The following is a 13,318-nucleotide window of genomic DNA, read 5'->3' as shown; positions in this document are numbered from 1 at the left end:
CACTAGAAACCAATAGCAGGAGATAGCCGACGTATTCAAAGTATCCAGTCAATAAAGTTTGGTGAAAATGAGGAATGTGTCTTTTATTTTACAGAAAAAGGTAATCATGTTATGGTCAACCCAATACAACTAACTGCCAGCTGAACGTCTCATCTTGGATTGTCCATTGCAATCTCAAAACAATAAAGACTGAAGTTATAATCCCCCAAATCCTGTTTCCTCTTCCATTATTCTTTATCTTGCCTTGCTTTTCTAGAAAAACATTCTCACTGCTGCCAGGGATCCTCCTAAAACACCTATCCCACAGTATGGCCGGGCATGATTTAAGCTTAGGGATACAACAATGAACAAGACAAAGGAGATTCCTGCTTTCACGCACTTGAATTCTACAAATGCATAAATAAGCGAGAAGAAAAATTATCAGTCATATCAGAAAAAATATGGAGACTGGAGAGCTACTTGAGACTGGAAGGTCAGGAAAGACCTTGCTGATGAGAAGACTTGAACTTCTAAGCTCAAGAGTTGAATGGCAAAAAGGATCTCTAGATCAGGGAAAGCGTTCTAGGCAGGGATAATGTCACTCAGCCAGCAACCGAGATTCCTAATGTGGCTTCCCAAGTCTTCAGTATGTAAGCCCAAACCTTAGCATGGCAGAGAAGGTCTGGCATCTGGCCAGTTACTTTCCTCTAGTTTCTTTATATTACATGACATTAACTCACTGGGTCCTCAGAACCGCCCTATAAAATAGCACCTAGGCCAGTTGATTCCTTGGTTATGTCTTCCTCATCTAGGTCACTGCATTAGCAGTTGGCTCAATAAATGTTTGTTAAATGAGCACTGTGTTGGGCCAAGAGGATAGCTGTTAATGAACGTGCACGTCCAGGCCTGTGCTGTCCACAGAAATATCAAGTGAGCCACATAGGTTATTAATGAGATACTTTGCATTCTTTTCATTCTAAATCTTCAAATTCCAGTGTGTGTCTCACACATCACACCTCAGTGGAGACTGGTCACATTTCAAGTGTTCAACGGCCACTTGTGGCAGGCTAGTGCCGACCTCAGGGAGCTTTGTCGTACTAACTGCCTGAGGCCACCTAGCTCCTTCTACCACGTGACCAAGAAAAAAAAATCAGATGTTCTAAATTAGACTGCAGCAGGGGGAGAGTGAGACAGGACAGTTGGCCCGTGGACCAGCTCTGACAAAAGCTGTGCTCACATTCCTGTGTATCTGTTGGAATTTAGGATTAATATCCAGATGGCTATTTCTCCGATTATCTCAAAAGAGACAACAACCAGGCTCCCCAGAACCCTAGGAGCCTCCGTTTGGTATTTGCACATGACCTTTCTGATCTGCTGCCCACAGCTAATCCACAGGAGGGGACCCTCCTTCCTCCTTATTTTATTTTTTTTAAATAAAGTTTATTCTTAAATGTAGAATGGGCTTTCCCACAATACTTCGTTCTAGCCCTAGGCGGCAGGAGATGTTATGCCAGGAATCCAGATGTTGGAACAGGAATGGAATTTAGGGTCACCATTGCCCCAGGCACAAGAATAGTTCACTTTTTGCGAGATTTCTTAAATCCACCTGTAGCCAGGGATCCCTCCCCTCCCAGACCTTCGATTTTAGCTCCTCAAGTTCCTTCTCTTTTTGCTTCTGCTTGAACGCCTCCTCTCGTCCATCTCCTTGGGCTGCTCCAGGGGGGCTTCTCGGCCCTTTCCCCAGGGGAGTCGCGTGGGGCCGGCCGCCCCTTCCCCAGGCGCAGACATTTCTTGGCACTTGGCCCTGCTTCACCTTCTCCCATCCCCATTGTCTGAAGCCAACGTAAATCCTTTCAGATCGGCTTATATCACTCCCCCCGCCCCCACCTTGATGTATAGAAACGCTTCCAAAAAAACTCCAGGACAATGGACACGTCTCTTTATATGCTGCTAGTGGTTTAGACTCCATGTCCCAAGACTGGTCTTATTTTTTTGCTACCAAGGGCCTAATAAACTTTCTTTGAAATAGACTGAAGCCGCAGAAGTTAAAATTATTTGTTTAATTCCCACTACCTATGTCATCTTTGCATTCCTTACCAGTCCCTCGAATTCTCATTTGTTTGCGTGTTGTGACTCCCCCACCACCACACAAATCCCTGAGGCAGCAGGGACTCACCTTGACCCGTGCCTGGCACAGAGCAGGCAGGCGCTCAGTAAATCCTGCCCCAGCCAGGTCCGCGGGCCCCCAGGGGGCACCGCGGGGTCCACGGCCCCCGCCGCCCCGCCCCGCCAGCCCTCTCCCGGCCTGTCTCGGGATCTCGGTTTGAAATCGTGGACGTGACTGGGAGGAGTCTGCCCGCCTCGGATTTCCGTGCAGGGCCGCGCAGGGAGCCGCGCCGAGAGCATGGCGGAGCCCACCGTTTGCTCTTTCCTCACCAAGGTGCTGTGCGCCAACGGCGGCCGCATGTTCCTGCAGGACCTGCGCGCCCACGTGGAGCTCTCGGAGGCCAGGCTCCAGGACGTGCTGCGCCAGGCCGGGCCCGACCGCTTCCTGCTGCAGGAGGTGGAGGTGAAGGAGGGCCTCTGGGACGCCGAGGCCGAGGTGGCGGCCGGCGCCGTTGGCGCGGGCGGCGGCGGCGGCCCCTTGGCCTGGAGGGTGGTGGCCGTGTCCTCGGCGCGCCTGTGCGCCCGCTACCAGCGCGGCGAGTGCCAGGGCTGCGACCAGCTGCACTTCTGCCGCCGTCACATGCTGGGCAAATGCCCGAACCGCGACTGCTGGTGAGGGGCCGCGGGGAGGGGGCGGGATGGGGACCCGGCGGCCTTGCGGGACTCAGGCGGCGGCGCGATACCCCCGCCCCCCGCGCAGGCCGCTGGAAGCGGGACCTGAAACAGTTGAAAAAGGAGATGGTGTGCCCGGGGCGGGGGTGGGGGGGGGGCTGGGGACCTCTTGGGAAAGGGCGGAAGGAAAATCTCGGGAAGGGGCCCCGCAGGGTCCTCCGGGGAAGGCCCACCCTGTGCTCCCAGCTCCGGCGCGGAATGAGGTGGAAAGTCAGCTCAGTTGGGGTTTCTTAGCCATCCCTGCCCCCGGATCCTCGACAAAACGGCTGGGAAAATCAGGATTGGGACTTCGAAGTTCATTTCCTCCAGAGGTCTTTTGCTGGGTGTTTGCGGATCCCATTAGATCCTTGGGAAGAGGAAGATTGCCTCTTCCCCCATAAACACAAAGTTTGACAGAAAGCAGTCTGAGCTCTCTAGGTTTAGAAAGACCGATCTAGTCTGACCCTCAGGAAACGTAGGGGTGGACGATTTGGGCGGGGTCGTCGGAGGCTGCCTTGGTTTACTCGAGCTCCCCAAAGCAGGGATGGGGGCACGGCGGCGGCCTGTGGGGGGTAGGCAGCTGTTTGCGGGGGAGAAAGCAAGAGCAGTCACCTACAAAACAGGTGGGCACCCTCTGTCAAGGCAAGTGACTGGGTTACGGGAGGGGGATACGCTTGCCTTTAAAGCGTCCTCGTTTAAAATGAAACAAACAAACACACAAAACACCCATCCCTGGCTCAGTTGGTTGGAGCGTCATCCCGTAAACTGAAAGGTCGCCGGTCCCATCCTGGTCAGGGCACATGCCTGGGTTGCGGGTTTGGTTCCCAGTCAGGGTGCCTACCCAAGAGGCCACCTGGGCCTCTGATTCAGAGCTTTGCGTTCTAGGTCCACCTGTACCCTTTCCCATGATATCCACACACCTGTCAACATCCAAGTCCTGAAAAATCATGGACTTTTTGGCCTCAATGAGGCCCAGCTTCGGATTCTGCTTTTGCAGAACGACCCCTGCCTTTTACCGGAGGTGAGTCACCAAGGGGTCACCCTCCTGTGGTCGCCGGGGGGGGTCAAAGAAGTCAGGGGAGGGCCTGACAGCCGATGTGTATGGGGGGGGTTACGCTACCGAGCTGACCTTTCTGGAGTCTATGATGTCACTGGACTTCGATACACAGGGAGGGATGGATCCCTGTGGTAGAGAAGTAATAATTATGTCTGTTGTTTTTTTCGAGTGCTTACTAAACGCCAAGCGGTTTATGTACTTTAGCTCATTAGTAAACTGCCCCCAATTTTACAGGTGTGGAAACTGAGTTTCTGGTCGATCAAATAACTTGCCTAAGGTCACACAGTAAATGGCAGATTGGAATTTTTAGGTCTGTCTCTGAAGCCTGTGTTTTGTGAATTGCCTGGTTATGCTTTTGCCTATTATTTTAAGGACGCATTTGTCTTTTCCTGTTAATTGATAAGATGTCTTTAATGATAAGATTTTTTTTTTCTGGTCATATTTGTTATAAGTACTTTCCGCCATTTACTTATTTGGGAGCCTTAGATATTGATTTTAATTGCTTTGAAACAATGTGATTTAGTTTCAAATGCTTAAAAACTACCCATTATCACTGTTATAATGGCTATATGTGTCTGTTTAGCTAGACACAAATACTTTTTAAAAAATAAAATAGTTGGCCATGGCCGGTGTGGCTCACTTGGTTGGAGCACTGGCCCCTTGCCGAAGGGTTGTGGGTTCTATCCCTGGTCTGGGCACATGCCTAGGGTGTGGGTTTGATCCCCGGTCTGGGCATGTATGGGAGGCAACCAACCAATGTTTCTCTCATATTAATGTATCTCTCTCTCCCTTCCTCTCTCTCTAAAGAGCAATGAAAAAATGTCCTTGGGTGGGGATAAAATAATAAATAACTAAAAAAATAAAATAGTTGGAATCCCAGAAGAAAACTTTATGAGAAATCACAATTAAAAGTAGAATTTTCTAAACATTGATTCTGCCCCCCCCCCCCCGCCGCCGCCCGCCTTCCCCTATCCCTTTCTCCCTGAAAAATCAATAAGCATATCCCCTGGTGAGGATAAAAAAAAAAAAAAAAAAAAGGAAGGAATCAGTCTAGCCTTGAGGCAAGGGATCCAGCTTTTAATACCTGCATAGAATTTGTTCATTAGCTACAGGTTTTGGGAAGGGGGGAGGGTCAACTGAGTGTCAAAGTCTGAGGGGCCAGCTGTGGGGAGGTGACGTAACAGCTGGGGGAGGCTGAGGGGGAGCGCTGTGACCCTGCCCATCCGCCTCTCAGCCAATGAGTTTAACAGCCATTGGCTTAAAAGACACAGTGGAAACCTCACTTCTTTTCACAATGTCTTCAGTGTTGCCTCACGTCTCTCCCAGGTCTGCTTGTGCTACAACAAAGGCGAAGCCCTGTATGGTTACTGCAGCCTCAAAGACAAGTGCAACAAGTTTCATGTGTGCAAGTCCTTTGTCAGGGGAGAGTGCAAGCTGCAGAAATGCAAGCGGTCCCATCAGCTCATTCACGCGGCATCCCTGAAGCTGCTGCAGGACCAGGGACTGAATATCCCCAGTGTCGTTAATTTCCAGATCATCTCTACCTACAGGCACGAGAAGCTGCACAAGAAGCTTGAAAATAAAGGTGAGACTGTCAGAGGTAGACAGAGTTCCCTCACTGGCGTAGTTTTGACCTGAAAGTGGGTGGGGGGGAGAAAGCACTTCATGGGTTAGGTGCTCTGTCCTAGGGCAAGTTTAGGATGGTCCGCATTTAGGAGGCAGAACCGTGATTGTAGCTGAAGGTGGGAAGGGCTGGAGTTGATTTTCAGGGCTGCCAGCTAATAACACCCACCCAAGTGTCTGAACAGTTAGCCCCTTGGTGAGCCGGGGGTCAGAAAGTAGGCAGACCAGTCTGAACAGCCTCATTGGGAAGAAGGGGGAGGCGGATGGGCCAGCGACCAGAAAGGAAAGGATAATGTAGGGATGGCTTTCTTGTAGTAAATTGCATTAAAGTTTTTTTTCAATTAAGAAATCTTTAACCACATTATGGAAAAATTTGGATAATAGAGTAGAAATAAACATTGTATATGACGCCACTCATTCTAATGCACAGTTTACTTGCCCATTGTTACCATTTACTTGCATGTCCTTCAGTTTTGTTACTGTACAAAGACTGGTCCTGTTGTGGTCAAAGTACATATAGGTTTAATGTCTTAAGTCATGTGATATGACATCATAACCATCTCCCCATATCGCTGCTCAGTCTGTCGCTTGTTAGGTCTACACAGTATGATTTGCTGTTCTTTTCATTCAGTGCATTCAGGTAACTTATTCTATTAGATTTGCCTGTAGCTGAAAATCAGTTTTACTGGGTGATAGGCTCAGGAGAATTGTTGATGGGAAAACCATATCATCCAATCAGAGCCTCTAAGCTTTTACTGTGGAGCTTTCTTATGTTGGGATGGCAGTGGCTGGCTTCATGGACAGGTGGCGTGAAGGTGGGGACACCTCTGTGTGTACCAGGGGCGGAGGCCATCCAGGGAGCCATGAGCGGTGACAGGGACCTTCCACTCCGTGTTATGTATAGGGTCTGTTGCTGTCTTCATCTGGCCTTGCTTAGTGCGTCCTTCCTACGGTGAAGTAGCTTCTTTCGGCTTGCCCTGTGTGCGTGTGTATATGTGTGTGTTTAATATATTTTAAATTCGAAGGACCCAAACTCCAAATCCAGAGTTTGGTCGGATCTGATTCGCTGGGCTGATGCTCCCAATATTGCAGGCAACTTAGAAATGATAAAAGGAGTGTCTTAGGAAGTCTCATCTCTTCCTTCCTCTTTTTAGATAATTCAGCTTCTGCTGAGCATGCACAGGGCCCTGAGAAACAAGGAGGAGCCGCTGCTGTGGCTGCAGAAGCGCGTCCCCTAGTTCCTGCCCCTGCCCAGTCGGCCAAGAAGTCATGCGCAGGTAAACCATAAAGGGCGTCAGCGAAGTAAGAAGTGTGTCCATTCGGAAGGCCTGAAAACAAAGCTTCTGTTGCGCTTCGATTTGTAACCATTCATTCATTGAATTATTTCTTTCAAAATACCTACCTCACAGGGTGTTGTGAAAATTAAAGACAGCAAAGGAGACATTGTCCGATGTGGAGGATAAGGCTGGGGACGAGGTTGGACGCTGAGCAGGCAGGGCGAGGGCAACTCCTGCGTGCAGGTGGGGGCAGTGCAGGGCGAGCCTGGGGGACGCAGCACCTGCCTTCAGTCCCCGAGGGCTCTGCTCAGGCCGCAGGAGCTCTTGAACGGGCAGCTTCCCGCTGGCTTGCTCTGTGCCCCAGCCATGTGTTTTTCTGTGTGCCCAACTATACAGTTTGAGTACTTCAACTTCATATCCTTTTTTTCCCCACTTAATGTGCCATAAGCATCCTCCTGTATTTGTTCGCACTAATCATGCATAATCATTTTTACGCATAGAAACACTAATATGCCGTAGTTGACTTAACTGTTTCCCTTATTCTGGGATATTTTGAATATAACTCTTTTCTTAAAAATCTATACCGTATCAAATTTTTAAGGTTAGTCTTTTGCTTAGTTTGTCGTCACAGAATGATATTGTCTTTTGATGTGCATTTCTTTACATTTATGTGCAAGTGAATTTTTTTCTGTGTCTGCTTTCTGTGGGTCTTTATTTTGTGCATGTTGTACATGCCTTTTAATTACTGGGGCATGTGATTACCTCCTCTGTGCTGGTGTGGAGTGGCCTTTAATTAGGCTCCTTAGTTTTTAGAAAAGGATGTCAACCACACGGTGCTCATATAATACCCGACTCTTGTGGCTGCACCCTCAGGCAGCAACAGAGAATATGTAACTTTTGGGTGCTCACCACCAATTTCTACCTCACCCTGTCTACTCTGCTCTTATTAAACTTTGACCAAAGCCCACTTGTTGTGGTTTGAAGGATGTGTAGTTCATCCATTCCTCAAAACTGCATCCATTCTTCTATGGATCAGGATGAACCATCCGAAATCTATATACCTCGCCCGTTTCATGCTGACTTTCCTCTTCCTTGCCTCGCTGCTCCCTGGCCCGGATGCCTTCATCAAGCGATGCTTCGATGTTTGTTTGGTTCTTTGTTTTCATCAAAGGGCACCGTGGACAAGCAGCTTTATGAAACCCTTCCCTTGTGTTTACTGTGGTGATAGCCCCAAATGTCAATGGATAAAGTGTTTTTAGAAATAATTAACTGTCCTGCAGTAACATAACATTTGAGAAAAAGGGGCAAGGTAGTAACTTTTCATAAGCTACATTTATTTAATTGAGAAAAATGTTTGTCTTAAAATTCTCTCTTTCCTATTGGGGTAGGAGTCCAATAAGTGTCTTCGTAAAGGGAGAAATTGCTGTTTTCTCCTCACGGACAGGAAGAGTCACACAACTTATGTTAAGCTTTTCACTTTCGTTGTCAACCGTGGTGTTTCTGAAAGTGCTGAGGTCTGCATATCTCATTTCTTTTTTTCCTAGTTCTGATTTCTTCTGGTGCTAATGTTAAAAATTATTTTTACGTTTTATTATTATCATTATTCACATTTTATCCCTTTATTACATGTGTTTTTGTGGTAAGCCATCTTTAATCCTTAATGGAAACAATAGAGTATATAAATGCATATTCTTTATGTTAAGGGATTCGGTAGGCTTTTATACTATTGTGTTTTTTTAATATATCTTATAATTATGCTTTTATATATGAAGTTAGTGACCCTATGTCATCTTTGTTGCAATATTTTACCCAGTTCTATACTAACCCATTTTAATCTTCGTTCTTTGATATGCATTCTATCTTATTTTCATCTGATGACCGGCTGTTGGAGAGTATCATATTAGACTCAGCGGTGAGTTTTTTTGGTAATTCTTTGGGGCTTATGAGAGGAAGCTGCACGTCTCTAGCCTCCACAGATCCAACATATCTTAAATTGAATGATTACCTTTTTTCCAGACTTGCTTCTCCTCTTGTTTTTTTACTTTGGAGTGTCACCACCTCATGGCTTAAGCCCCAAAGGTGCAAATTGTTCTATACTTTTCTTTCTCCTTGTTCCTAGTGTCAAATTGGTTACAGTGTTGGACACTGCCTTGTTTCAAACCCTCATCACCTCTCACAGAACTCAGTGGTTTTCAGGTCACGTCTTGGGTGTTTTTGGTGGGAGTTTCCAGGTAACTTGCCTTTAGTGATGGTAGCCCCATTTTAACTTTAATTTTAATTTAATTTAATTTTTTTTTAATCCTCACCCAAGGGCATGCTTACTGATTTTAGAGAGAGGGAAAAGGAGGGAGATAAAGAGGGAGAGACGCATCCATCGGTTGCCTCTTGCACATGTCCCGACCGGGACTGAACCCGCAACCCAGGCATGCACCCTGACTGGGAATTGATCCCATGACTTTTTGGTTTGTGGGAAGCTGCCCAGCCAACATGCTGGTCAGGGCCCCATTGTAATTTTTAATTTAACAGAGGATTTCATTGATCTCCTTACCACCCTTCCTCCCCTCTGTCTTCCCTTCCATGGCCTGCTTGATCTTTTGAAATTCAGACCCAGTCCTTCTACTTTTTCCTGCCATCAAGTTTATTGGGGTCCCTATCACGGAGGGTAGGAGTTATAAATTCAGATGGCTCAGGGCCCAGAAGGGTGAGCTAATGGACGCAGTGAGCTGGATGTCCGAGGACCGGGGTAAGTGCTGTGGCAAAGCGCCCTGTCTACAAGGGGCCGCTGTCTCTCGTGTCCATGTGGGAGTGTGGTGCAGCTGGTCCTATTGTCCAACTTGACCAAAGGAGCCAGCATCCAGATTTTTATAAATTTTCAGATTTTTAAATACTGAGTTTTTAAAATGCGGGCCAATATTGTGTGTACTGACCCGCTTGCAGTGTGTTGGAAGGGACCCTGGGCCTTGCAGCTCCAGGTTTGCAAACGGTGCTCTGCTCAGGGTCGTCACTCGGCTCCCTCCACCTGCCTCAACACCTGGTGGAGGTGAGATTCCGTAAAATGCCCAGGTAACCTTCCCTGACCCCAAGAGAGTGCGCAGATCTCTAGCATAGCACTTACTTCCTGGCAGTGCCTTGTGTTTTTATTCCCTAGCTTTGAGCAAAAACATTATTTATTCTTCTCGGTCATTCTGACACTTGGCAGTTTGATATTTTTTGCTCTACAGTGAGTTAAACTCTGCATTTGGATCCATTGAATCGGTATCATATTGGTTTTATTGCTCTTTTTTCTTCCCACATATATATTTTTAATATTTAAAAAATCTTTTTTCCCCCTAAGAACTGTGTTATATAAAGTGAACATCTTTTTAATGCTTCAATTTGAATTGCCTAGGTCTAAAATGAACACTTTCAGAAAATATTTGCCTTTTAGTGAATTGCCTTTCTTCTAACAGTGTTTAGAAGGCCTATTTTTTCCAAACTCATAGCTGCAAAAACAGTTGCTTTTTCTTATGTATCTCTATTTTGTGTTAAATAAAATTGTGATAAAAAGATTTCTAAATTTCTTATTAAATATCAAGTTACTTGTTGGTCTTAAACAAATGCTATCTACTTAAAGGGGATAACATCTGTTGTTAGATGCTTTTAGTAAAAATTGGTATATTTTGTTATCATCATATAATTTTTACCGCTTAAGTCACTCGATATGATTATACAAATGGTTTTCACTATATTAAAACGTCCTTAAATTCTGAGCAAATGCTGCTTGATTATGGCATTATATTCTTTTACTGTATTTTCCCCCTAATTGGTAACTTTTATTTTAAGTGTATACATCTATACATTTATAAATAAAATTCATTTGCATTTTATGTGTGTATAGTAATTTTTTTGTTTTTATCATTATATACTCAAAGTAAAATTTTTTGAGTGCTGTTTTGAGTTTTTGTACATTGATATGTAATGTCATTGTTTTTATTTTTTCCAGCTTTATTGAGGTATAGTTGATATTTAACTCTGGAAGCGAAAGGTGTGCATGGTGATGATTTGATGCGTGCGTACCTGCAGAATGATTACCACAGTAAGGTTAGTCAGCACATCTATCACCTCACATTCATTGTTATGTTAGAATAAGGTATTACTGTATTAATGAATCACTCCCTCTAGTATTATTTAGGGATACTTTTCCAAAAGATTTTCTTTGGAAAATATAATAATATAACATTGTAGAAATTTTGGAGGACACAGGAATGTATTAAGGAGTAAGTAATAATCATCCATAGTACTAGTGTGTAGAGGCAATCACTGTTAATATTTTAAGATATCTTTTTTAGTCATTTTTTTGTGCACATATTCTTAAATATTGAGGATATACCATGTATACAATTTCATATTCTGCCATTTTGGGTTGATATTATTTTTTAAGCATTTTCCTACATAATTGAAAGCATTCATAATTATATTTCATGGTCATATTATGTTTTCTATGTATCATTTAATTATAGTCCTATTGTTGGATGTTTATTGTTTACTACATTTGGCACATAATTCTTTGCATTTCTGTTTATTGAAATAGATTTCTAGATGTGAATACTCTTCCAGAGATATTAATATTTTTAAACTTATTTTTGTTCCATTTTTTTCCTGTATGCCTTTTATTTATTTTATTTTATTTTTTATTGATTTTAGAGAGAAGTTGGTCCGAAGGCTGTGGGTTATTGTTAAGCTGATTTTAGAGAGAGAGGAAATGGGGTGGGGGGGAGAGACAGAGACAGAGAGACAGAGACACTGATTTGTTGTTCTACTTCTTCATGCATTCATTGGTTGATTCCTGTATTTGCCCTGACCGGGAATCAAACCCACAATCTCGGTGCATTGGAATGGCTCTCTAACTAACTGAGCTAACCAGCCAGGGCCAGAAATATTAATATTTTGATAATCAAAAAGTATTTCAAAACTGTCTGCCAGAGTGGGTATACTGCTGACACTCTTGCCAGCGTGGGGATCGCTTCTCTTCAGCAGCATGTGTTACAGGCACGTTCTGATGGAAGAGCCAGGGTACTTCTGTTTCCTAAGGAGTTCTTCCAAAACAAGGTCTAGCTTGGCTCCTTTTAGTCCCCGCGTGTCTAGCCATAAGCCTCTGGACCTGCTTTTACCCCAGTCCTCACACCGAGCCTCTCAGGTGGGATAGGAACTTCCCAAGTGGCTGCATCCCTGGGCCCCCCGTCACTCGCCTCCCTGGCTGAGATTGCTCTGCACTGGAGCACAGGCGCAGTGATGGGAGGCTGCTGGCCCCATGGGCACACCGCTCTGTGTTAGTTACCTGGGTGACAGAAAAGGGCACAGAGCCCCCACCATATGACGATCCTGACATTATAGCTCACCATCCTCTTTTTCTCTTCCTGGACAATCTGTAGAGAGTCCAGTGAGTGCCCAGCCGGCTCCAAGTCAAAGATACAGCTGCATTCACGGCTCACACGTCCTGTGAAGATATACCATCAGGATAGGTTAGGCTATGCTGCATCAGCAAATGACCGCCAAATCTCATGACATAGTGACAAAGACTTACTTTTTTCATGTCTGTTCATCATGGTCAGTTTCAGTTCTGTTCCATGTCCTTTCCATTTTGGGACCTAGGTTGACACAGTAGCCCCCTCTGTGCTGTAACCAGTGCTGGTGTGCTGGCAAGAAGAAACCCCAACCTGGCTCCTGAAGAGTCTACTCTCACGCATTGGTCAAAGCAAACCATGCGGGCCCCCTGTGTGCTACAGGGCGGGGCATATAACTCTACGTAGAGAGGTATGGCGGGTCACATGGCCAAATCTAGTGTCACTGGCAAGGACAATCATGTGCCCTCAAAAGGTTGCAGTAACTACGGTTGACTATTAAATACAGTCACCCGCAGGAGGGAGCTCAGACAGGTGGCCTTCCTTTGCTGCCATGGAAGTGTGTGGGAGGGTGCGTTCCCTTTAAGAATGCTGTAGAATTTCCTATGTTGGCATGCGCTGAACACTGCTGATAATGGAGTGCAAACCACGACACTAACTATAGAGCTCTGGTTCTGGCCAACAGCCAGAGGGACCCAGACTCAGGAGACGTTTGAATGTGGGGCAGAGTGGCCAAATCCTTCAGGCTGAGGTGTGGCTTAGGCCAGGTGACCAGCGGTCCTGTATGCCCAGGACTGAGGGCTTTCCCAGAACAATGTCAGGCATATCAGGACTACTGGTCACCCCGCCTTAGGGGCTTTCCATGTCGCCTGTTTTTTCTTGTGCAGCTTGGTTGAAGAGGGGGTGGGTGCATCGTGTAGCATTTATAATCTCTGATTGAATCAGCAAAGCCTGGGACGTTGTGTGTACGCACACCCGTGTCTTTATCGAGGGAGGAAGAGCTTATGGTTCATCCAATGAGGCAATAGATGCTGCTTATGAATTACCACAGGCAATCCAAACTGAAACAGACGTGCCTATAAAAACCTTAACATGGGTGATGGTGGAGGCCACCCCACGCCTCTGGGCCTCATTTTGCTTCTAAGGTAACAGGGCAGGGACAGCTGGCAGATGGCAGGCCAAGG

At 45.9% G+C, this 13,318-nt stretch overlaps 1 protein-coding gene across 1 annotated transcript; it reads left to right on the top strand.

Annotated features, from left to right (window-relative positions):
* The first annotated feature begins 2,378 nt into the window (after nt 1-2,378).
* Nucleotides 2,379-7,069, top strand: ZC3HAV1L (zinc finger CCCH-type containing, antiviral 1 like). Its single transcript, XM_054563922.1, has 4 exons — nt 2,379-2,757; nt 3,682-3,817; nt 5,180-5,438; nt 6,631-7,069. The coding sequence occupies exons 1-4, from the start codon at nt 2,384-2,386 to the stop codon at nt 6,762-6,764; spliced, it is 903 nt and encodes a 300-aa protein (XP_054419897.1). The 5' UTR covers nt 2,379-2,383; the 3' UTR covers nt 6,765-7,069.
* Nucleotides 7,070-13,318: the final 6,249 nt, after the last annotated feature.

This window comes from Pteronotus mesoamericanus, unplaced genomic scaffold (assembly GCF_021234165.1).
Source record: "Pteronotus mesoamericanus isolate MK-2021 breed Mesoamerican mustached bat unplaced genomic scaffold, CSHL_Meso_final scaffold_85, whole genome shotgun sequence".
Classification (NCBI taxonomy): domain Eukaryota; kingdom Metazoa; phylum Chordata; class Mammalia; order Chiroptera; family Mormoopidae; genus Pteronotus; species Pteronotus mesoamericanus.
This window is presented reverse-complemented; position numbering and strand designations above follow the sequence as displayed.

Coding starts and splice junctions, on each gene's coding strand:
- ZC3HAV1L (XM_054563922.1), top strand. CDS start 2,384: ATGGCGGAGCCCACCGTTTGCTCTTTCCTCACCAAGGTGCTGTGCGCC. Junction 3,818..5,179: donor ACCCCTGCCTTTTACCGGAG/GTGAGTCACCAA, acceptor CGTCTCTCCCAG/GTCTGCTTGTGCTACAACAA. Junction 5,439..6,630: donor CAAGAAGCTTGAAAATAAAG/GTGAGACTGTCA, acceptor TCCTCTTTTTAG/ATAATTCAGCTTCTGCTGAG.